General features: G+C 44.0%; 1 protein-coding gene across 1 annotated transcript in view; it reads right to left on the bottom strand.

The window, feature by feature from the left end:
* LOC126334757 (protein singed) overlaps positions 1-26,243 on the bottom strand; it is a 331,294-nt gene that overhangs the window by 83,523 nt on the left and 221,528 nt on the right. Inside the window, exon 4 of the mRNA XM_049997327.1 lies at positions 5,588-6,002. Coding sequence (XP_049853284.1) covers positions 5,588-6,002 — 415 coding nt within the window. The remainder of the gene's footprint in view (positions 1-5,587; positions 6,003-26,243) is intronic.

The raw sequence follows: 26,243 nt of genomic DNA, 5'->3' as shown, positions 1-26,243 counted from the left end.
CCGTTTAAGTCTGCCCTCTACTATGTTTGGGAAGTTCGTATTACAAGAAAATCTGACAGACATAGCCATGGAATTTTAGTATGTAGCAAACAAAAATGACAAAATACGCTACTTTTAATCTAGTCTCTCTGACTTATAATTGACCACATTACACAACCGAAACGTAAATATTTCTGAACCAATCCACTTGTCCTAGATTTATGAATATGCGCCTCTACAAACTTTTCGAATTTCAGCAAGAGAGACGAGTCGAAAATCTAATCTGTATCCTTTAATGCCAGCTGCAGCTTTCCCTGTATTTCAGCTTTTGTGTTTCTACTTAAAACGAACGAGAAGCTTTGCGAAAAGAAGAAGGGACGCCGTTTAAAATTTCTGGCACAATATACCTTAACACATACGAATTAGGTAAAACAATGTGTTACGCAGGTAAGCGCTGCAGGATGGTCTGTACCTGCCTGAATATTTATCATCATCGCTCGCACAGGCAGGGCAATTTCAGTACGTATCTACCGGGCACATGCAAGTACAAACATCGTATCTACATACGTACGTTACAAGAGGACCGGTGAGCGTGTTACGATCTCCGCGCCAGGAGAAGCCGCAGTGTCTTTTACGCTGTCATCAGGCGCGTACACTGCAGCCTGGATTACCAACACTAATGTCGTGTGGCTAGGGCCTCCCGTCGGGTAGACCGTTCGCCTGGTGCAGGTCTTTCGAGTCGATGCCACTTCGGCGACCTGCGCGTCGATGGGGATGAAATAATGATGATTATGACAACACAACACCCAGCCCCTGAGCAGAGAAAATCTCCGACCCACCCGGGAATCGGACCCGGGCCCTTAGGATTCACATTCTGACGCTGACCACTCAGTTACCAGGGGCGGACATTACCAATACTGATGTGCTAACACTGTTCCACATAACACACAACTACTACAGTGCAGCGACACGATTTGCCTCTGGGACTTCTGTACCTGCGCAACGCTTTCGACAAGGCACTTGGATTTCCGTGCCCCACCCATACGACAGTGCACACCTCGTGGAGCGATCAGAGTAAGTCGGAAAATCCAGGTGTCGACCTCGACGGGAAGGAACTTGAAACGTTGAGAATATGGAACGTTCAGCCTCTACTGCGCTGCCCCTGCACTTCCGCCACTTTTTTTTAAACGGCGCTGCCGCTTCCTGTAGCGTCCCCATTTCCGCGGTGAATTCTGCAAGCCGTGGGAGTTTTCCCAGAGGTGGGAAACCGGCAGTAGCTCTTAGCCGCGCCGGCGGCAGCCTGCGGTAGGATCCGAACAGGAGTCTTACTGTGCCGTCGCAAACTGAAATACATTACGGGTACAAATCATCATAAATCAAGAGTTGTGTGGATCTCTATAGAGATATGTAAACCTGCAACATCGCTCTTTTCTGATTTTATTCATCCAGAAAAATCTCTGTTTAGCCTCACGCTACTTTTGTAACCACAAATTCCTCCATTAAATTAGCATTTATCAAATTTATGAGCAAAAAGAAAAATCAGTTTCGCCATTACGGCTGCGAAAACTATTTCTCCTTTGGAGTACAATCGTTTCTGCACGAAGCATACCGATTTCCGCAGCAAGTCAGCGCCAATTTAGGGGATTAAGGAAAAACACGTCTAGAGGGAACATCTGATTATAGAAATATCTGTCACTGGCCAAGGACACAAATGCGCCCTAGTGACGCGGCGTTCAATAGGGAAATAATTGGTTCGATTATTGGTAGCGGGTGACGTGATGGTAAACAATTCCTCTTTGAAAGACCATACTCTAATGTCTTGAACCGATCCTTAGAACTCTTCGCAGTGACTCGTGCAATGAGGGCGTATGACAGCTAATTGGCGTCGTTAATGGGACGAAGACATTAAACACGGCTGTTCACGTAGGAGAGCTGAGAGAAGGGTTTGCACGCAGATTCACCTTCTGTCATCGCCATCGCGAACACAAGTTAGATAACATATTCTAAAACGTACTCATCACAATTTCTGTTCAATAAAATTCTCCTGCGTAGACCGCATTTTCAATGTGTAAAAGTTTTTGACGGGTTGGCCACAATCGCAGTTACAAATACACACAGAGGAAGGCCATTTGCAACAGTGACCGAAACACCGGAGAATTTCATACATTGTCAATATGGTCACGTACCCACAAGAATTTTATTCACTGTGACAACGACCGCGGAAACCTACGCTAACATATATTTTCTGTTGTTTTCTAAGCCACTTCAGGCGAAACATAGTTCCCACAACACCACAAGGGTAATTCTTTCCCCTACCCCTCTACTGAGCTGTTCTCTGTCTGTGACTTTGCTGTACACTACATGAACACACTACATTCCTTCCGTGTCACGAACACCACAAAGAATGTATGGCACACTGGCGACGGCCGATGTTGCTAATACGTAACGACTGTTGATTATGAAATACAGGTAGATGTTCGAAGTCGATAACAGTGGTATCTTAGTAGGTCATATGAAATATTGCGACTATTGGGTTTTTATATGAAATGTCTTCTACCGTCAAGTAGGCAGTTTGGGATGTTAAGAGATTCCACAACAATTTATATTCACTGCCTAGATCACGCTTATAGCAACATTTCTGCGGAAGCTTAATCCTAATTATTCAAACGCAAGAAATGTTGCATCCGCAGAGATTTGCAGAAACTTCAAATGCTCTACCTTCACTCACGGATACTGAGGTCGTCTTTCTTTAACGTTGCAGGACGTGAGTATGGAGCTGTCTACTGCAGTCGTTAACCGCAATGACGACTTCTAGGAAGCGGAGCTAACTTTAGAGTGTCTCACTCGCTAGCCTGTGACTGCGTTCTGGTGCCAGCACCCTTCTAAAAGAGCATGTACGGTTGTACTCACAGCACAAACAACGTGGCCCTCCAATTACGTGAGTTCGTACACACATGTGCAGCTGATAAGCTTTCTTATAGCCCAATAAACAACAGAAAAGTCAAATAAACACAAAATAATCATTGTGTAACATATAGTAACCATTTATTCAGATGATGTAACGGCTTCCGTGGATCATACAGAAGTGTAACTTGCTTCTCTCCTATTACGGTACCAACACTCGCACAGGAGTTCATTCTGTTAAAGTATGCTATAGACGAGAAAATTTAACGACTAAACTGGACACATCTTCGTGTTTATGCGTTGCACGTGACTCACCTGTATTCACAATCGCCGTTGGTGTCACGCAGAAAGATTTCATTTAACATTAACTGAATTTTCCGTAGGTCATTGGCAGAACAAGACAGCAGAAAAGGAAAAACTTCATTGATAGTTCGAAAAGCAAAGTGTGTTCGTTCCACTGAAGAAGCGCTAGTGTTACTGCTTGGTTTCTCTAGATAAACGGTGAGCTAGCTATTTCGCTACTGCAGCCGGTTGACATTCGCCTACTTGGCAGGACGGGACTCCACGGCGCCAATCATGATGTTCGCCACATAAGAAGTACTGTCCCCATAGTTAAAAGCCGTTTTCATTCATTTTAAAAACTCAGATAAGTCACTTCCGTAATTCATGATATCCGTACACTAAGTTAATTACAGGACGTACCGGGTGATCAAAAAGTCAGTATAAATTTGAAAACGGAATAAATCACGGAATTGTGTAGATAGAGAGGTATAAATTGACACACATGCTTGGAACGACGTGGGGTTATATTAGAACCAAAAAAATACAAAAGTTCAAAAAATGTCCTACAGATGGCGCTTCAGCTGATCAGAATAGTAATAATTAGCATAACAAAGTAAGACAAAGCAAAGATGTTCTTTACAGGAAATGCTCAATATGTCCACCATCATTCCTCAACAATAGCTGTAGTCGAGGAATAATGTCGTGAATAGCACTAAATCATGTCCGGAGTTATGGTGAGGCATTGGCATCGGATGTTGTCTTTCAGCATCCCTAGAGATGTCGGTCAATCACGATACACTTGCGCCTTCAGGTAACCCCAAAGCCAATACTCGCACGGACTGAGGTCTGGGGACCTGGGAGGCCAAGCATGACGAAAGTGGGGTCTGAGCACACGATCATCACCACCAAACGATGCGCGCAAGAGATCTTTCACGCGTCTAGCAATACGGGGTGGAGCGCCATCCTGCATAAACATCGTAGGTTCCAGCAGCTGTTTATCAGCCAGGCTGGGGATGATGCGATTCTGTAACATATAGGCGTACCTCTCACTCTTCACGATAGCAGTATTGCTGTCCAGCGCCATCTGTCGGACATTCTGTGAACTTTGTTTTTTGTTCTAATAAAACCCCATGTCATTCCAAGCATGTGTGCCAAATTTTACCTCTCTCTACATTATTCCGTGGTTTATTAAGTTTTCAAATTTATACTGACTTTTTAATCTCCCGGTATATATAGTAATTTCGGTTGCACAAAATTTTTGTCAACTGACCACGGTTTCGACTGCACTAGGGCAATCTTCATCAGAATAAAAAGTTACGTGGAATACATGTAATCACACCATGGTTTAAAACGTCTGAGCAAAAGTGCTCTCCTGAAATAGAAATTTCATGGGAATAAAAACTAAAATATAAAAGAATAACATAACTGTCAACCAGATAAAATTCTCTGAGGAATATAATTACTTTTAGATCGTGTGTGTTATGATCCTTTAGTTGTCTCAGACTCCTAGTTAATTATGTCCCTCCATGCATTCCTGGACGTTGTTTTGGTCCCAGTTCTTCCGGGACCATTTCAGTGCTTTCTTTGATGTCCACTATACAACTTCTACTTAGTTTTCTACTTCGTATTTGTCCTATTATATCGAGTATTACAACTTTTTCTGACAAATCTTCCGCTCTCACCGTATGCCCACAGTACCTTAATTTCACATGGAGTATAGTGAAAAAAAAAATCTTCAGGATCGTTCACCAAACCCACATTCCAAAAGAATCTATTTTCTTGAGATCCACTTCTTTCATTGTCCATAACTCACATCCACACAAAACCATGGAAAAAAATCAGAGTTTCAGCCATTTTCATTTTAGTCAGTAGCGACAGTTTCTTTTCGCTTAATTTAATTGTAGCAGTTTTCACAAGTTGTGCCCTTCTTTTTATTTTCTCAGTCAGGAGTGGCTATTTGTTATCATACATCCTGCAAGGTATATATTTACCAATTTTCAGAGTGATTTCTCAGTCTATCACAACGTGAGTCTTCATTTCTGTTAACATTTTTTGTTTTCTTCAAATGTAGCCGTAGAACAACTTTTTCACCTTTCCGTATTTTTAATGTTTTCTCCACTACATGCCATAAATGTTGGGTGATCAGTACATGTTGATTAAAATGCGTCCTTTTCCAGTTTTTAATTTCTGTTTCCGTATCTGTTAGAACATTAGTTGTTATGTATTAAATACACGAACTGAAAAAAGATACATTCCAGCCCGATTCCTTTCCCTTTCTCGAAAGTTCTTGCTATATTTTTACTGTGATTCTTCGTTTGCCACCACATTTCGTATAATATTAAACACTTGTCCAGCTATGACCAATGCAACAACCGTTATTGCCGAAGAAACCCGTAAGCGACAACGGCGAGATGGAACTTACCTTGCTTGACGGAGACGTATCTGGCGTTGAGGCCGGCGACGAAAGAGGCCTGCGGCAGCGAGTCCTCTAGTGAGAAGAGCTCGTCCTTGGTGACGGTGTTGGAGCGCGACTTGAGAACCGCCTTGGAGCCGATGGGTGCGAGGTAAGCGCCGGTGCAGTCTCGCAGCGCCAGCTGGCCCTGGTGGTACTCGGCCGAGAAGAGGCAGTTGGGGTTGAGCGTCTCGACCAGCTTGCCCTCGCGGGACAGGTAGCGGTTGGTGCACGTGTGCAGCGCGTAGCGGCCGCCCTCGTCGGCGCGGAACTCCAGCGTGAACAACGTGTCCTCGCCCCACGGCACGTTCGCGTCCACGTGGATCTCGTCCAGGGACTCTGACAGGTGTGCAAACCTCTTGCGGCCCACGGAGCGCAGGTTCACCTGCAACAACAAGTTCTTCAGCTGAGCGGCGTAACCTCGTTTGGAAAGTCGTGGGAAAAATCTTAATTTACACATACGAGAGAGAGAGGAAATAGCGATTGTTGTAGGCATGAGAATTAGTTCGTGAAGGGGTGAGGCAAACGGCCACCAAGGGTGTAGTCACAGAAAGAGGGTGACCGAAAAATACAGATCGGAAAAACAGACGATTAGAAAGTGATCAGTGAGAGCGCCAACAGAAACCCAATGGCAGCTCTTGGCTTGGAAAGCACTTGCGTTAGAGGGGCAATTTTAAAGACTACGTGTAGCGCCGCCAGCTATCTAACTTCATGAAACTATAGGGGCTGAAGTGGAAATATTCCGTGTAGTCTCAAAAAAATTTCCGCATTTTTTCAACCGAAATTGGATGAGGAAAAAAAGTGTTGCATTAATTATTGAACGCCATTCGTGCATATCGGCTATTGATCCACCGTCCAACATAGCAAGAATGGATGCATCTAAGTTGCTGTAAACTGTTGCTATTCTAGCGTGAATGAAAGACAGATATACCGTAACATACCCAAAGCCTTAAATTTCTTTGCGTATCACTCTGCTGAAGACCTAGCCCTTGTAGATCTCATATCAAATGTCACTCGACAGTCAGTTCAGCTGCGCTTCATTTTTATTAAACCTACTTACCAGATTTTAACATTTGGTTAATCTGTGTACAAAAAATTGCAGAAAGCTTAGGAAATTTTGCAAGGGGCGCAGAATCACCTCGGTACAACTTTGCGCATTAGACTTTTAAGAATTTTTTGTCGAAGGTAATAATGGAATCGTACGTACTTAAAAAGGAAGGATGGAATTCAGGAGCTCGTTAAAGCGAGGGAATCGAGATCTTGAGAAGAAGAGTACAGTGGTATCAATCTTGTTACATTCTGTGGTGAATCTTTTCGCTAAGACAGACGGACTGACCTAACTTTGCCGGCAGTACAACCGCGATGCCCACTGCGGATCCGTGAGCGCGTGGGTGGGAATTGGATGGTAATGACGCTCCCTCTCTCAAAACATTTAACTAAAAGCATTCATATTTTCACATACACCAATTCTAAATTTCTCAGTTAACTTTCGGCGAATAAAGTAATATGAAAAGTACAGAGGCAAGAAATCCTAAAAAATTTCAAGTTATGTTTAGCGTAGGGTACTTTTTATTTAATTGCCTGAGGGCTGCCCACGTGGATGGACTTATGCTCCAACCGGATACAAGTGGCATTCAAGCCCGGTACAGGCATCCACTCGCAGGTTCATCATACCTGCTGCCAACACGAAGTCAGACAAGATTCCTAGAAACACAGGTGGAACCGGCAGCAAGCTACAGTAGGTGTGTAAGGCAAGACAGAAAGAGACTATTCCACCAAGAAAATTTGGCAGCCTGCCCCAGTCGCAGACGAAAAGAGACACCATTCCCAACACATATACGCTCGAATGAATAGTCTAGTTTGCTAACCTGTCTTCACAATCAAAGTGCTAAGTGAAATAATGACAATGATGAATGCACGCTTCCAGTATATACTGTGTCAATTACACTACTGGCCATTAAAACTGTTGTGATGCCTCTTGTAAGGAGGAGAAATGCGTACCATCACGTTTCCGACTTTGATAAAGGTCGGATTGTTGCCTATCGCGATTGCCGGCCGCGGCGGTCTCGCGGTTCTAGGCGCGCAGTCCGGAACCGTGCGACTTCTACGGTCGCATGTTCGAATACTGCCTCGGGCATGGATGTGTGTGATGTCCTTAGATTAGTTAGGTTTAAGTAGTTCTAAGTTCTAGGGGACTGATGACCACAGCAGTTGAGTCCCATAGTGCTCAGAGCCATTTGAACCTATTGCGATTGCGGTTTATCGTATCGCGACATTGCTGCTCGCGTTGGTCGAGATCCAATGACTGTTACCAGAATATGGAATCGGTGGCTTCAGGAGGGTAATACGGAACGCCGTGCTGGATCCCAACGGCCTCGTATCACTAGCAGTCGAGATGATAGGCATCTTATCCGCATGGCTATAACGGATCGTACAGCCACGTCTCGACCCCCGAGTCAACAGATGGTGACGTTTGCAAGACAACAACCATCTGCACGAACAGTTCCGTTTGCAGCAGCATGGACTATCAGCTCGGAGACCATGGCTGTGGTTACCCTTGACGCTGCATCACAGACAGTAGCGCCTGCGATGGTATACTCAAAGACGAACCTGGGTGCACGAATGCAAAACGTCATTTTTTTTCGGACGAATCCAGGTTCTGTTTACACCATCAAGACGGTCGCATCCGTGTTTGGCGATATCGCGGTGAACGCACATTGGAAGCATGTATTCGTCATTGTCATACTGGCGTATCACCCGGCGTGATGGTATGGTGTGCCATTGGTTACACGTCTCGGTCACCACTTGTTCGCATTGACGGCACTTTGAACAGTGGACGTTACATTTCAGATGTGTTACAACCCGTGGCTCCACCCTTCATTCGATCCCTGCGAAACCCTACATTTCAGCAGGATAATGCACGACCGCATGTCGCAGGTCCTGTACGGGCATTTCTGGATACAGTAAATGTTCGGTTGCTGCCCTTGCCAGCACATTCTCCAGATCTCTCCCCAACTGAAAACGTCTGGTCAATGGTGGCCGAGCAACAGGCTCGTCACAATACGCCATTCACTACTCTTGATGAACTGTGATATCGTGTTGAAGCTGCATGGGCAACTGTACCTGTACACACCATTCAAGCTCTGTTTGACTCAATGCCCATGCGAATCAAGGCCGTTATTACGGCCGGAGGTGGTTGTTCTGGGTACTGACTGCTCAGGATCTATGCGCCCAAACTGCGTGAAAATATAATCACATGTCAGTTCTAATATAATATATTTGTCCAATGAATATCCGTTTATCTTCTGCATTTTTCTTGGTGTAGCAATTTTAATGGCCAGTAGTGTATGATGTTGTCGAAGTTGTGACAGTGTTGTTGTTATAGATGTTAAATCAGCTGCACGACTCATATACTCTAATTTTCGAGTGAATGCTTTTGAAACGATGTAATTCATTTACTTCTCTGAACTGCAATTTCTCGGAACTTATGCTAAGGTGAAGTATGAAGATTTTACGTAAATAAATTATTACTACAATATTTTTTGTAATTTATTACTAATATTATTAAAATCTTGGGCATCTGTGGCACATCAGTAGCTGTAAGGACAAAACGTTATATTAGGATTGTGAGGAGTGGACAGTAACAAACTGTGAATCGCCTCCCCCAGAACGGAACGCTGTATCCACCCCGCACTGCCGAGTAAAAAGATCAAAGGCGTTGTTCCTGGCCAGCCAAGTCCGGCAGTGCTTTTAGTACATCTAAACCTCTACTGATAAAAACTACAAATGTTAAACAGTTGCAAGAAGACTATTCCTTTTGTGTATTCTCGCTCACCCAAGTCCTTGTTTGAACATCTCTAGCAATTTACGAAACATTAATGGTGTCCAAGTTACGTACAACATCGCGTAGACACGATTCTGATGGTAAGTGTACTTATAGAAAAAGTTAACGCATGTGTAAGAACAATTAGCTTTGCTGACACATTAGTGGCAGAATCATTGTTTTTGACAACTACGAGTATGTCGTGAAAATGAAGCAAGCGCTCATAATCCAGTTGAGCAAAAGGAAGGATTTTTGCAACAAGTTCTCCCTGTGAATCAACACGGCCGTATTTTCTTACTGAGACATCACTTACTTCCGGTGCATTAAATGAACTAACATTTCCTCGTGGCCTGTCCCATACAGCAAAAATACCAAGAGTTTGGATACTTAAACGTATAAAACCTTGTAGGCTGAGGGACTGACCGTGTCTTTAATCCTGCAGCCCAAAAGGTTGCGTCTCGAAACAAGCCGACGCGAGTCTACTCGAATTCAAGACGAGGTTAACTGTTACCATCAATCAAATATTTTTTGAACCACCACAATTACTGTTCCACTGCGATATTTAGATTCTCGTACTGAGGAGAGCAAAAGTGCAACATAGATGGCACAGTATGAGGTTTTCCGGCGTCAATGTGCGGTACATGCTGTATGCCATAATATAAGGCTGCATGGACTGTGCGGCTAGTCCCGGCGGCGGTTCGAGTCCTGTGTGTGTGTGTGTGTGTGTGTGTGTGTGTGTCCTTAGGATAATTTAGGCTAAGTAGTGTATAAGCTTAGGCAACGATGACCTTGGCAGTCAAGTCCCATAGGATTTCACACACATTTGAACATTATCAGGCTGCGGTTTGAAGACTACATTCTAACATCGCAACACGTGGTCCAGTCTGCTAACATAAACAGAACAGTTCAGTTGAACCACCAGTCATCAATGACAACGCAAAAAAAGAAAAAGCATTCGTCGCATCAGGCAGACGGAACGTAGGGGAATAAAGATCACAACCCCTGCTGCGGCAGTTCTTTTCACATCTTCTTCCTGTTGTCATGCTTGATCTGTGTTCAGTTTTTGACGGGCTATCCACTGGGCCATCTTACCACTAAATCTGAAGGGGGTGCAACGGGGGTGTTTCTCTTGTGAGCGCTATTTGCTCGCCAGTTCTAGGACGAAAACATTCCGAACAGATGGATCGGCAGAGACAGTCAAGCATTATGGCCACGACGTTCACCAGAAATAACCCCTCTTGACTTTTTTGTGGAGTTACGTTAGCAAACTCTTGCGAAACGAATACAAAAAGCTGCACAGCAGGTGACAGAAAGACGTGTTCGCTAAGACAAGGGGAGAAATTGAATATCGCGTAGACATTCTACGGGCGACAAACGGAACACATCTGAAAGCGTATACATAAAAAAACACTACGAGTAAAGCTACCATTTGCAACAAATCAATAGATTTATCTATTGTAGCACGGTTCCCTGTAATTTTTTAGTCAGGAAATGACTTTTTGATCACCCTGTATTACGGATATCCATTTTTCCAGTTTCTGTCGGAGGCTAACTGGAGCATAACGGCGTCGTTCACGGGTTTCGGATGCTTGTCGATAAGCGACGTAATTAACATTTACATCACGAAGCAGCAGTGAAGCGAGGACCAATATGAAATGCGCGCGGCGGGAGATACAGGAGGGGCAATTACAGTGGACATAAAAATATTAGTGGACGTTTTATGGGCGGGGGCCGGGCAACAGATAACCCGGGCCTTTGTGCTGCCGGCGCCGCAGCCGCGGCAGTCGTAAACACAGCGCGGGGGTGGCGGCGTGGGCAACGCAGGGAACCTAGCTGGCTGGCTTCCCTCTGCTGAAACAGGCGGCATCTGTGTGCGCGGGCTCGTGCCCATCTGCCGTCGCCTGATGAGTCTAATTGACGTGCGAACAACGCTAAACTAAATGGCCAGCATGAATGCACACCAACCACAGAATGTGTCGTCTGCTAAACATGGAATTATATTTTAGGATTGCCCTTGTCAGTCACCTGCAGGAGGAAAATAAAATAAACAAATAAAACTGTTGAAAATACCGGTGTTTCAATAGCTTCAGAGCCTTCTAAACGCGGTGTTCTGCAGTCTCCATACATATTAATGATTTTTTTTTTTTAGTTCTGTTACTTCTATCTTTTCCACAGGCCATAATTTTACTTACTTTATACACACACACACACACACACACACACACACACACACACACACACACACACACACACACACGGCGAACCGTGTAAAACTTGCACCGCAAGCATTGCGGAAATGGAAAGTGCTATTGATGTGCGGTGGTCACAGAATGTGTTGGTAGTCTGGGGCCTGTAAATTTAGCCACTAACCAGACAGTAATAATACTTAGAAATTTTATTTTGTGCAAACATACACTTTTTTTAAACGGAACATTCCTGTTGACATTAACAAACTAAAAATTAGGACAAATTAGAATGTCAGTGGTGTTTGTTACCGGATTCTAGCTGGAGTCATTAACGAGATATCATATTTTGAAAATGGTTCAAATGGCTCTGAGCACTATGGGACTTAACATCTTAGGTCATCAGTCCCCTATAACGCACAACTACTTAAACCTAACTAACCTAAGAACATCACATACACCCATGCCCGAGGCAGGATTCGAACCTGCGACCGTAGCGGTCGCGCGTTTCCAGACTGTAGCGCTTAGAACCGCTCGGCCACTGCGCCCGGCGATTTGGAAACAATTCATGAAGACCTGCTGTACTACTTCGTGCACTATGGGCTGGAGAGCCATTATGCTGGTGTCATAGGTTCCTCCAAGTCTGCAGGGAAGCGTCTTACTGCACTCTTGGAAGATGGTCTGTTAGGAGGCTGCGATACTTATGCTCGTTCAATATTCTGTCTATGGGAAACAGTCCTATCAGCTCATGGTTCACTATCCCACACCACACCTTTACAATCCATGAACGCTGACGTTTAACCTGACGAAGCCAACGGGGATTGTCAACAGACCCATAGAGCACATTTAGGCGGTTTACCTGCCAATGATTGGTAAATGTGGCTTCATCACTAAACAAGATACATGCTACATTTAGCGTATCATGTCTTAATGACCACGTCGATGCGGAATGCAAAGGACACTTGCCTGACTCATGCCACTTCCTCGTGCGACTGCAAGGGAGCTAACGTGCAGATCAACAGTAGCAGAAGGAAGGACATTCCGGACGGAGAAGGATAAATGTATCAATTTGAGGAAAAGGGCCCTGGACCGGAAACGAACGAGTCAAAAGTTACAAGCGAAGATCGTTCTGATGCCTCTGACAATGGAATACATGTACCAGTACCGTTGTTGCTAAGACTGTAGGATAGACAATTTTCAGAGGTGGTAATATGGACCAAAACAAGAAAACGTGTCCAGTAATCGTGGGCTCTAAACTCCGTACTTTAAGAGCTGAGTACTTTTTCAATAGAGGAGATATGTTTCAGAGTTCTCATTTCGTAGTCTGAACTATGTCTGTTCTGCGAAGATTCCCCAGGAACACATGTTAGTAGTTTCTTCAGAATGTCTGGCTATGTTAACGCAAACATGCGGTTCGTGTCTTCCAATTCTTTTAAAGTCACACTGCCTCTTATGCGGGTGACTGACTACTTAAAAACAAGGGTCAAACCATCCACTCGGAGTTACTGACTTTCTCTCCCTCACACTTTACGCTGGAGACCTGACACTTCACAAAATGTTAAAATTACATGTCGCCAGCCGTAGAGAGACTTGCCCTAATGTTGTTGTTGTTGTTGTCTTCAGTCCTGAGACTGGTTTGATGCAGCTCTCCATGCTACTCTATCCTGTGCAAGCTGCTTCATCTCCCAGTACCTACTGCAACCTACATCCTTCTGAATCTGCTTAGTGTACTCATCTCTCGGTCTCCCTCTACGATTCCTACCCTCCACGCTGCCCTCCAATGCTAAATTTGTGATCCCTTGATGCCTCAAAACATGTCCTACCAACCGATCCCTTCTTCTAGTCAAGTTGTGCCACAAACTTCTCTTCTCCCCAATCCTATTCAATACCTCCTCATTAGTTACGTGATCTATCCACCTTATCTTCAGTATTCTTCTGTAGCACCACATTTCGAAAGCTTCTATTCTCTTCTTGTCCAAACTAGTTATCGTCCATGTTTCACTTCCATACATGGCCACACTCCAAACAAATACTTTCAGAAACGACTTCCTGATACATAAATCTATATTCGATGTTAACAAATTTCTCTTCTTCAGAAACGCTTTCCTTGCCCTAATGTTATCATATGAAATACATGAAATATATTTATCGAAAGTTGTGTTTCACAGTCTTCTTCACATATTGGATGATCTCACCGGAGAAGGAAACTAAGCGTCAGTGATCGATGGCCTATTTTTAAACAAGTGTGTACCACAATGTTCCATCGGTATGTGTGTGGCGTGACGTTCGCCACTCCTGAGAGATCGAAGTTTGTTTACCATTCCTAACCATCACCGTTCGTATTCCCACAGACGCATGACCGTTCTGTCCGACAATTAGGTGACAGCGTGAGGAGGCAGTACACGAGTACCCAATGACGGAGGATGAACTGAGCTGAGCGCAGAGGGTCCGCTGGGTCCCGAGGTAGGCGCGGTGTGCAGGCACCGAACACCGGAGCGGAGTGCAGCCGGCACGGTCTTATCACGCGGATGTCCGCCAGCTGCGTGACGCACGGCGGAACACCGGGTGCCCGCTTCTTGTTGACCACCACGCAAGTTCCGTCACTTGTGACACAGATAAAGCCAGATATATGTTGCATAAATACTCTAGGAGATGTCGCGGTCATTTCATTGCACTACAAAAACACTATTTGTGCTGCCCACATTATTTTATTGACTTTATTATACGTGTTCCGACGTTACACCATTTTCAAAGGATTTGCGATAAAATGGGTTTAATCAGCCAGATACATATGATACCATCCTGAATAGTAAGTACACCATGACAGAGCGAATGAAACTTGACACTTAACGAAAAATACACTACAATCTAAGAGACCAAAAATGACGCACCACGAAGGAATTATCCGAATGAGGCGGAATTCTGTAGATCTGATGTACAGGTACCAAAAACAAATAACTACAATTTCAGAAAAAATGGATGTTTTATTCAACTGAAAGAGCTTCAAAAATTTAACAAGTCAATAACGCATTGGTGCACCTCCGGTCCCTACACAAGCAGTTATTCACTGGCATTGACTGACAGAATTGTTGGACGTCGTCCTGAGGGATATCGTGCCAAATTCTTTCCAACTGGTGTCCTAGTCGTCCAAATCCCGAGATGGTTCGACGGCCTTGCCTACACCGTTCCAAACGTTCTCAGTTGGGGAGAGATCCCTTGGTTCATGAAATACTGCCTTGTGAATGAATAGCTTAACCATGACAAGAAATTTTCACAAATCACCTTTCCGAACATAATCTAGATGTTTAAGAACCTCACACAGTTGTTAGCCGCAACAACGTTCGCAAAAAGGTAGCATCGAAGTAGAATAAGCATTTACAGTATACCATTGTAACAGTTTTCGCTTTCAAACACCGCCTCGCAGCGACACAAGAGCGTATGTCAGATCTACTGACTTATTGCTCATGAATACCACTCATTGCATGTTGTATCACCGTACAGCGAGACCTTCAGAGGTGGCGGTCCAGATTGCTGTGCACACCGGTACCTGTAATATCCAGTAGCACGTCCTCTTGCATTGATGCATGCCTGTATTCGTCGTGGCATACTATCCACAAGTTCATCAAGACACTGTTGGTGCAGATTGTCCCACTCCTCAACGGCGATTCGGCGTAGATTCCTCAGAGTGGTTGGTGGGTCACGTCGTCCATAAACAGCCCTTTTCGATCTATAACAGGCATGTTCAATAGCGTTCATGTCTGGAGAACACGCTGGCCACACTAGTCGAGCGATGTCGTTATCCTAAAGGAATTCATTCACAAGTTGCGCACGATGGGGCTCGAATTGTCGTCCATGAAAACGAATGCCTCGCCAATATGCTGCTGATATGGTTGCATTGTCGGTCGAAGGATGGCATTCGCGTACCGTATAGCCGTTATGGCGCCTTCCGTGACCACCAGCGGCGTACGTTGCTCCACATAATGCCACAACGAAACAGCAGGGAATCTCTACCTTGCTGTACTCGCTGGACAGTCTGTCTAAGGCGTTCATATTGATCGGGTTGCCTCCAAACACGTCTCCGAGGATTGTCTGGTTGAAGGCATATGCGACACTCATCGGTGAAGAGAACGTGATGCCAACTCTGAACGGTCCATTCGGCATTTTATGGGGCCCATCTGCATCGCGCTTCATGGTGTTGTGGTTGCAAAGATGGACCTCGCCGTGGACGTCGGGGGTGAAGTTGGGCATCATGCAGCCTATTGCGCACAGTTTGAGTCTTAACACGACGTCCTGTGGCTGCATGAAAAGCATTATTCAACATGCTGGCGTTGCTGTCAGGGTTCCTCCGAGCCATAATCCGTAGGTAGCGGTCATCCACTGCATTAGTAGCCCTTGGGCGGCCTGTGCGAGGCATGTCATCGACAGTTCGTGTCTCTCTGTATCTCCTCCATATCCGAACAACATCGCTTTGGTTCACTCCGAGACGCCTGGACACTTCCCTTGTTGAGAGCCCTTCCTGACTGGCTCAAATGACTCTCAGCACTAAGGGACTTAACATCTGAGGTCATCAGTCCCCTAGAACTTAGAACTACTTAAACCTAACTAACCTAATGACATCACACACATCCATGCCCGAAGTAGGACTCGAACCTGCGACCGTAGCGTTCGCGCGGTTTCAGACTGTAGCGCCTACAACCGCTCAGCCGCTCCTGGCGCAAAGTAACAATGCTGACCTGATCGAACCGTGCTATTGACCGTCTAGGCATGGTTGAACTACAGACAGCACAAGCCGTGTACCTCCTCAGTAGTGGAATGAGTCGAGCTGATCGGCTGTTGGACCCTCTCCGTGTAATAGGCGCTGCTCATTCATGGTTGTTTACATCTTTGGGCGGGCTTAGTGACATGTCTGTAACAGTCAAAGGGACTGTGTGTGTGCTACAATATCTACAGTCAACGTCTATCTTCAGGAGTTCTGGAAACCGGGGTGATGCATAACTTCTTTTGAGGCGTGTATAATACTCCGAAGGTAGTACAATTTTCCGGAAGTGAATGGCCAACGCTCCTAATACTTTTACCGAATGTTACCGCCTACCGCCTTGAAAGTTCTGCCGCAGAGACGGCATTCCTACGAGCAGCAGACGCATCGCCGCACTTGGCGGGAAGCAGTGAGCGCCGCGAGATGGGCCCGCCGTGGGGGAGGCGACGCGCACGACTGCCGGCAAAGAAATAGGCTGGTGAATAACGCGGGCGCCGACCCGGCGGCGAAGCAGGCGAACCGCCACTTCTCGCTCGGCCCGCCGTACTCACTAAGTCGACCGAGTACGGACGAGAAACTGACACTCGTACTTAATAGGCGGCTGTGCTGCGGCTTAGGGTTACACTCTGGATGCACGTCCAAAACAATAACTACAATAAACATCTGAATGTGAATCCAGGATGCCAACCCCTGGAGAGCACCCGGCTATGAGCAGTGACGTCACATCATGGGTGATACTTTAAAATGCAAAACATACGGTTTCGAATACGAGACTTTACTTCTTTGGTGGAAAAAAAAGTTCGATTAAAACTATGATAATTGTATGTAAATAAAAGGAATACACCTTGGACACAAAATGGATCGAATATCCTAAAAACAAGTTCTACAGCAGTTAACGACATCAAGACACACAGTGCAAACTAGTAAATTACTTGCCCGAGAAAGGCAAAGGTCCCGAGTTCGAGTCTCGGTCCGGCACACAGTTTTAATCCGCCAGGAAGTTTCATATCAGCGCACACTCCGCTGCAGAGTGAAAAATCTCATTCTAGTAAGTTACTTATTGTAAACAAATCTTTATTAGTATCGGAAAATACACTTAAGTTAACTGGAGACTGCGACACGCAGTTTCCAATCCATGTACTTTTCAGGAAAAAAACGAATCGAGCATCGTAAAAAAAGCTCTTCGGCTATATAGCATAGCTCGATGCACACTATGAAGTAAAAATAAAATATGTATCGGAAACAAATACAAGCTAGTATTGGAAAATATCATTAGGTATCTAGCACAGTTTCGAATGCACAAAACGTAATCGGTAACTTTACAGCGTTCCACAGTCGTGTAGGCAATGCGGGGCACTGCTGTCTATCAAGCAGGGAAGTAACCTCGGACTAGCTTACAAAACCACGTAAGCCACAGATCATACGCTCCGCGTGAGGTCTTCAATATACTCTCGCTGTCTTAAAGCCACTAACTTAGACAGCTGTTTCGTTAATATTATTAAATTAGACCTTCCTGACAGGGTAATGAAAGAAGAAAGACCTCGGAAAACGTTAAGAAGGCGTTACTTATTTTTACAGTTCTATATAAAATTAATCCTTAGAAGTACAGTACTTCCGTTAGTAGGAGGCCAGACAAACAAAAGTATTTGTTATTTCATGCTCTCAAAACTCAAAATATTTTGAGATAAAATTTACACGACAGTAAATTTTACATTTAGGAAGTACAAGAAAAATAGGTTTCTAAATATTGAAGGAAGATTTTAACCAAAATCTCGTGCGGCTCTCATATGCTGTGGCTTGAGTTGTTTCTGTGGACCAATAGCTGTTCCGAGTTGATACTGTCCTGAATCAAACTGTTTGTCTCGACTTGACCTGCAGCGCTGTGATACGTTGTAAATAGCTATTGCGTTCTCCATATACAAGGGTTGGAACTTAGATAGTGACAACTATCTATTCACAACCAATACAAAAGAGATACATGTCTGCACCTGTTACTGTCCTTCAAAGTAGTCACCAGCATTGTGTAGAATCCGTTGCCAGCGATGTGGAAGGCGTAGTAAACAGGTAACAGAGTCTGTTCTGTTGATGGTGCGAATGGAGCGGTCTACTGCCTGTCGAATCTCTGGAACAGTGCTGAAGTGAATGCCACGAAGCGGTTCCTTTATCTTCGGAAACAAATGAAATTCACAAGGACCTAAGTCTTGGGAGCATGTTTGTTGGTACAGTAATCCCCAGTCCCATTTACAGAACAGCCCAGGCGTTCCTCCAGGATGCGAAGCACAGTCGCATGCGCTAATCCGGTTTCGTGGGCGAGCTCACGAATAGTATGGCGTCGATCACTGTCCATTAACGCGGCAACAGCATGCACTTCTTCAGAGGCTCTAGGGCGACCTGCCCGATTCATGTCTGCCACAGTTTGTCGACCTTCGTTGAAGGCTTTTACCCAGCGTTCCACTGTTCTACACGGCAATGCCGATTCCCCGCACGCCTCTTGAAGACCTTGATGACACTGTCGTGTTGTGTGATCGCTGGAACATTCAATCTTGATCCAACTCCGTTGTTCCTGTTTCGAAAACACAGTAACACCGTTACGTTAGACCGCTCGCTCACAAGTGTGTTTCCCTCGACTGTGCGCACGCGCCGGTGACGTGGGACGGATGAGTCCATTCGATCGGACGTAAGGTGGGTATGTCAACAAAGCGTGCTACCAGCGACAATCCATTGCATAGTGTCTCCACAGCAGTGTTGACACTAAGTTCCACACACAATATATACGGGTATATTGTGTGTTAGTAGAAAGTGTAAAAGAACAGCGATGTATTGACAATAACACCAATCGAGCATCGTTAAAAAAGAGGCCATAGGTGCATTGTGGAAGACAGACAGTGCGAACTCCAAAATATATTTATCGCAAAGAAAAATAAAATCCGGATACTTGTGAGTAGAGCTCCCGCACCGAGAGTCCCACACAAACTTAATTATATGTATAAATAGTTCTTCTATCCCGGGAATTAAGAACCTTGACGATTTTTGTCAGTTATCGATATCGGTACTGTAAGGTAACAGTCTCAGAAATTCCTAGACTTTCGAAAATTCCAAGACTTTCGAGAACGACAAAAAAATGTTTTTCGTGTGATGCAATAATTATTCAACAATTCTCGGATTTTTTCCTTTACTTGTAACCTTGCTTGCTGCCAAATTTCAAATATTGTACGCGAACGGAAATTACACCATGGGGTTTGATTTATAAGTTTGTGAGTATCAAAATGTGTGACATAAATGGCCTTATCTTTTGATTACATTGAGTTAGAAGCTTCATTTTTTTACATCGCCTAGGGACCGTAGACCCCACCGTGAGACAAGAATTGGAGCTTGGCAAGTCAACCCGTTCGTGGGAAAAAGGGATCTTCCAGTCGGTCGGACAACAAACTGAGCCTGCAACAGTTTTGTTTTTGCCGATTGAGGTAGGCAACCCTAAAAAAAGGCTGATAACTCAAATATTATGTATGGAACCCTAAAAAAGGCTGATAACTCAATTACATATTATATTTCCATCTGAAACCGAAAGAAATAGTATTTTGTTTACGATACGCAACAAAGACTAAAAATAAAGCTCGAAAACAACGACAAAATGATAGAAATAGCGCTGTAAAGAAATGAAATTCAAAATCCGCACCAATTAGTGACGTGGTAACCACCACCACCACCACCACCACTTGTGGGCGGCTAGCATCGCCAAACACTCTTGACGCCAAACATTATATACCTGCTTGTTTGAAGGGAATACATCTTTCCCTTTGCTCCTGCAGTGCTAAGAAAGATGACAAAACTGTGTCGCCTTAGTTTCCGCTGTAACTTACGTACACCACGCCATGTCCCATGTGTCGTTTATGTTCCAGTAATAGACCACAGGCAGCTGCAGTCCATGCGGCTTCAGCAGTTCTGTCATCGGACGGGGCGCGGATAAGATGTATTGCGATCCGCAGTCCAGCCCGGCATGGGAATAGCTGTTGCTCAGCAACGGACGAGACAACTGAGCGATTGTTGTACGAACGAGATTAATAAATGGCTCGAGTATAAACAAACAAACGGTTGTATTTAATAGTCATAAACAACCACACGTTAAATAAAATTCAGACTGGCAACAGCATGAAAGTGTTCCTGAAAAAATAAATCTTCTAACCTCTAACATAAATTTATATTGTTAGGAAGTCTTTTCTGCAGGCATTTGTTCCGATTGCAGTTTTGTACGGAAGTTACGTGGACGACAGCGATTCAGACAAGAATAGAAGCTTTTGAAATGTGGTGCTACAGAAGAATGGTGAAGGCAAGATGCGTAGCTCGAACAATTTAAGAGAAAGCACTGTGTCGAGCAGGGTCAAAATGAAATGTATTGCCTAACTTGATTAAAAGAAGGGATCTGTTGCTAAGACACGGCAAGGCACAGTCCATTTGGTAGTAGAAGGGAAGAGTGGGAGGCAAAAATTGCAGAGGAAGACCAAGGAAAGAATAAAAAGCAGGTGCACATGGATGTATGTTGCAGTAGTTATTCGGAGATCAAGAGGCTTGTCCAATATATAGTAGTATGGAGAACTCCTTCGAACTCAAGACACCACCACCACCAACAGAACAACACAGAGCAACAATGCTCAAATGCCAAAGTGCGGGTAGGAGCCCAGAGAGAGCAAGGCAGAGACTAAAGAATCGAACTTGCCTGAGGTCCGTCTAAGGAACGATTCAGAACGTCAAGGGAGTGCCATACAGCTGAAATACCAGGTGTAGCCAGCGAACCTGTGTCGCCCCATATATGCTGGCTAGTAACAGGGCGGTGCATGCAAGCGTGGATGGACATGTGTAGCGAGAAGTCCATCCAGAACCAAATGGCGTATTATATACGAACAACTCAGCTGACATGCAATTCAACAAGACACAGATAGGCTAAAGTCTACAAAAATACACTCTGTCACAACGGATATTCGCTAACAGTCTTCGTAAATAATAACCATAAATTGGCAGAAATGAGCCGGCGTCATAGCTGAAAACGCTGAATTGCCTAACGAAACCTCGAAAGGTACATGTTGGAATACTACACCTATCAGTCGAACACAACGAACTCGCCGAGATAAGATTTATTGACTAAGCTGCTCATCTCGCACGGATGTCTTCCTTACTACGCCGCGGGCGCAGCTACGTAATTATGTGCCCGTTGACGTGGATACAGCGGCACGACTCATCTTCGACCTTTGGAATGACGAGTACGGTTTCAATGTTCGTTTGAAAACGAACGTCATACATTACTGTGTGCTGTACGCACTTTATTTGTAAGCTTTATATATAAAATACTCATTATAATATCCAGCATTCAACAAGCTGACTTTGGAATACATATTACTCAACTTCCAAAGTTTATTCACTAATTTTTTCTCGCAAAGAGCTCCTGTATATCTCTAATACAAATATCGCATATCTCTTTCGATTCCTGCCCGACATTAGGCGGATGTTTCACATGACTAACGATGGCACTAGCACAATATCCCACTGTGATTATTTACTAATCACATGTGTATGACAACACGTAAAGGTATTACAATAAAAGCTGAAAAAAGACTGACAATAAACATATCACCAAACTGAAGGAAGTGTAGTTACAAATGACATACAGGTTGTACCATTTACCTTGACTACCCCAAATAACTTCGTCGAGAAGCAACACAAAAAATGGATCAAGCAACTAATGATGAGCTATTGCGGGAGCACTAACCAGCATAATTGCCTTTCTTGTAACATCGTTGGTCACCAAGACAGGAACAGAAATACATCTTTTTTTTAAAAACAGCACGAGTATTTTTTATTCGGTACTGTCCTTCCTTTCTCCAAGAATGTTCAAAAACATATCGTAGTGCACATATACGCAAATATGACGGTATGTATAACTTAACACAAAACAGAGTGACTTTCCTGCAGCAGCACGCTGTGCAGGTAATCAGGTTATCGTAACTCGTCCGTTTGGAGATGACTGGAAACAAACGGAAACACAAGGAAAATGAACATGTCATTCAGCCGACAGTCTTCCGTTGAAGGCACTAACGAAGACGAAGAGACGATGCAATGGGAATGCGTCGGAGACTGTACTACAGGAATGTCCCAGATGTACCCGTATTATACGTAAGGAAACGTTATTGCACTCCCTGTTATATTAACTTAAATCAACATAGATGAGTAGCACTTACACCATCTCTTCGTTGATGTACACTGTATGAGCACAAATCTCCAACTGAATACGGATGAGAGTGTGACCAATCTGCATTTCCATTTCTCTATTGTCAGCTCCAGCAATTAGACGAGTTACATTCCCCGGGTGTGCAAGCTGAGTATTAAATAGAAGAGATTCTAAGTGAATTTTGTATTACGTTTTTAATAAAATGATTTTTACGTCAATGACACGCTGTGCTACGTTTTTGAACAGGCCTTCAGGAAATAAAGGAGGCTAACGAATAAAAAACAAAGGACGCTATTGAAAAAGAATTACAGCTTTTCATATCTTAGTAACGAATCAAGTTACAAGAAAGATAGTCGTGCTGGTTAATATCCCCTTGGCAATTAAACAGCATTTGATTGATTCATTTATTTTGCTTCCCAGCAAAAAAGTGGTTTGGAATGGTCAAGATAAATGAAACACCCTGTTTATGTATAAACAGTTTAACATACGAAATCCTCGCAACGGCAGAGCGCCTTGCCATTCGTCTGAAACGACTCAGGGAACCTAAATATAAACTTCAGGACACGAATTTGAACCCCATTCCTAACAACAACGACTACACTTGTTCCGTGGCCTCATCAAGACGTACTGCGTGCCTGGTTGGGTGAGGGCCCTGTCCTTAAGAATCCATACGGCCGTCCAATTGAAGTCAGCGACGGAATACCTAAACCACCACGATGTGACTGAGATCCAATCTCTCTCTCTCTCTCTCTCTCTCTCTCTCTCTCTCTCTCTCTCTCTCTCTCTCCCTCCCCCTCTCTGCAGACATCGAGTTATAATTTTCTTCCAAAGTCATCTTTGTCAGTGTATGATTTTGTGAGAGGTCTGTGTGAATACATGTACTGCCGTTTTGTTACCGCAATGCTGTGTAGTGCAGAGAATCGGGTCAACAGAAGCTTCCGATTCCACCCGTTTGCTTTGACCCGTGACGTTATGGATATGTACGTGACGTTATGGATGTATTTTTAGTCGGTTGTGTTTGTAAATGTCATGTTGTTATAGTTGAGGGTGCCCTCTGATGTGGACGTGCTGAGTTTAACGTGTGGTATTGGGTTCATTTGAGTTTTGATTGTCATCGTGCTAACGTAGTTTTCAGTTTAGGTAGTTGGCGCGGTAACGTGGGTGTTTGTGTGCGCTTTGCGTGCGTGCGTGCGTGCGTGCGTACGTGTGGTGGCCGACCTAGGTGGTACTGCCATAGGCTTTTGTTGGCAACTAATGTTTGCTTTGTTTTATTCTATAGTAACTGTGATGTTTTGTCTGTTGTATATTTATGGCACGTTGGTTGTGTTTTAATTCTTGCTGTTAATACTGGGTATTTGGGTTTCTGAGTTGTTGGGGTTTCGGTTCCACTTTGCGGAGTTGCAGGTGGTGTTTTTTGGTATCAATAGTTGCGATTGAGCTATATAGGTCAAGGAAAATGTACGATTCTACTTTACTGGGTTGTGGGTGTTGGTTCTTTTGTACGGACAGTTGCAGCTGAGCTATATAGGTCAAGGGAAATGTCTGATCCTGTGGTTTTGTTGGTGGAGTAGAATGGTGTAACTTAAATTTTTTATATTATTTGTTTTAGGATGGTGCGGTGTTTATATTGTATATTTAGCTCGTCCCCGCCCTAAACCCTAAATTTTCCGCTGTTGTCCCGATAGTTTCATTTTAAATTAGAAGTGAGAAATTGTGTCATTTTTATTTTTGTTCGTGTTTGTTGGCGTGCATATGTTCGTGACTTCATTGTCGCCATTATATAAGCTAGAACTAGCCGTTTCCGCCATATTGATGAAGTCATATGTCAAAGCAAACGGGTGGAATCGAACGCTTCGTTAACCTCGTATGCTCGCCTGCTCGACGTCTTTGTGGTGCAGATTTACTCCGTCGGGTTTTTCTTCGCGAAACTTTACGACAGGTATGAAAAAGTGTCCTCAAGTAGGGACAGTGAGTCCTTGTAAGATCGGTGATATCACGTCGTAGTCCTTTCTACGGAGTAGAAATCTCACAGCTCTAAAATTTTTTGTCAAATTAAACTTAATGTCATGTAGACACGACTAGACACGAGTGCATTGTGGAAATTACGAAAATATCATTACAGGATGCCATGTGCTCTTTGATCATCGGCTGAAGTATATCACAGTGTCAACAGCAGATAATTGTTTGATGAGATACCTATCTCCATGCAGAGGCGACTATGTACCGTCCAGTCCGTAACAATGTAATCTAGATAAGACAGGACTTAGCGTGCTAATACTGCTCGGTTGCCCCCCTGCTTCGTTGTTTGCCTCCCTATCTACTCTCCTCATGTAAAACTGCACTTAACAACAACAACAATAATAATAATAACAATAATAATAATATCATTAGTAGCAGAAATAATGACAATAAAATGCGCAATTATTAAGATGCTTTCTACAACTTATGAGAGTTGTTTTTGAGGTAGGGTTTCCCTCTTTTTCAACCATCTGCCGTGTCAATGTCCTCTTCCTTAAAAGTTCCACATCTTCTTAGCTGTCCCCTTGTTTCTAAATTTCTAATTGCGTCGTACGTTTTCTATTCGTTGTCTCACGCCTAACATCTTTTTGCGACCTCCGATAGAACTTATTCTCATTTCCGAGGTTTGCAACTTTAATCTTTATAATATCATTATAGCTGTTTACCTCCAAGCCTTTGCTCTTTAGCATTTCGTACTACTTTTCCTTGGTACTGCGTTCTTTAATATGACAGTTGACAATGATACCAGCAAAAAAGCGACCTCTGACGCGCTTCGGATAACAGTTAAAAAACCTGCAGAGGCGATATCCCAGCTGCATTATTACTTGATCTCAAGTGCCAGTCATTAATCTTGTGAAATATGCCATATTCCCTATTTCCGTACTCTGTGGAGAATTCCTTTGAAACCTCTTAGCACTTACCGCCTCGTCGGTAACATATTTATTACAAGACAATCTTTGGCTTTGGGCAGTTCCTCGGACAAAGGAACAGAGAAACAATGGCAAAATTAATACGATGCAAATTTCTTCCCTTGACACGAGTAGCTTCAGCGACAATAATATGTTACGCTACTCTTCACTTTTGGTGCGCTTGTTATTTAGCTAGCCTCTTAGCCGTTCACAACTTTAAGGCCACTTGCCGCTGTGACGCAGAGGTTCTGAAATGGCAAGGACGGAAGGCGTACCGAGCAACCCTGCCATACTACAAAACGAAATGCTGAAGTTTATCAATATGTTCACCTTGGGCAAGCTGTCAAGAGGAACCAGGAAATTTCTAAATGTTAACTTGGTTCTTCCTCTTCTGCAGAGGACGTAATAAACACCTGAAAAAACCCATGAAGAAGAAACAGGTATTTTAACCAAAGGTAGTTAAAAGCCTCAGAAGTGGTGTATTTTCTGGCATCGTGGAGTTTGTTCTGAAGGTCTCGGTCTTTGGGTATCTTCAAATGATATTTCCTTATGGCATCGGATGTCTTAAGTTTGTATTATGGAACTAGAACAGTATTTTCAAGGCATTGTCGTGACGCACCTAAAACAGAATCGCATTTTACCGACTTATATAACTGCAAGAGGATTTCATGCAGTTACGGGGCTATAAACAAGAGACTGGGTGGCAATTTTTTAATA

Source organism: Schistocerca gregaria, chromosome 2, assembly GCF_023897955.1.
Source record: "Schistocerca gregaria isolate iqSchGreg1 chromosome 2, iqSchGreg1.2, whole genome shotgun sequence".
Classification (NCBI taxonomy): domain Eukaryota; kingdom Metazoa; phylum Arthropoda; class Insecta; order Orthoptera; family Acrididae; genus Schistocerca; species Schistocerca gregaria.
The sequence above is the reverse complement of the archived record's forward strand: the minus strand, read 5'-3'. Positions and strand labels throughout refer to the sequence as shown.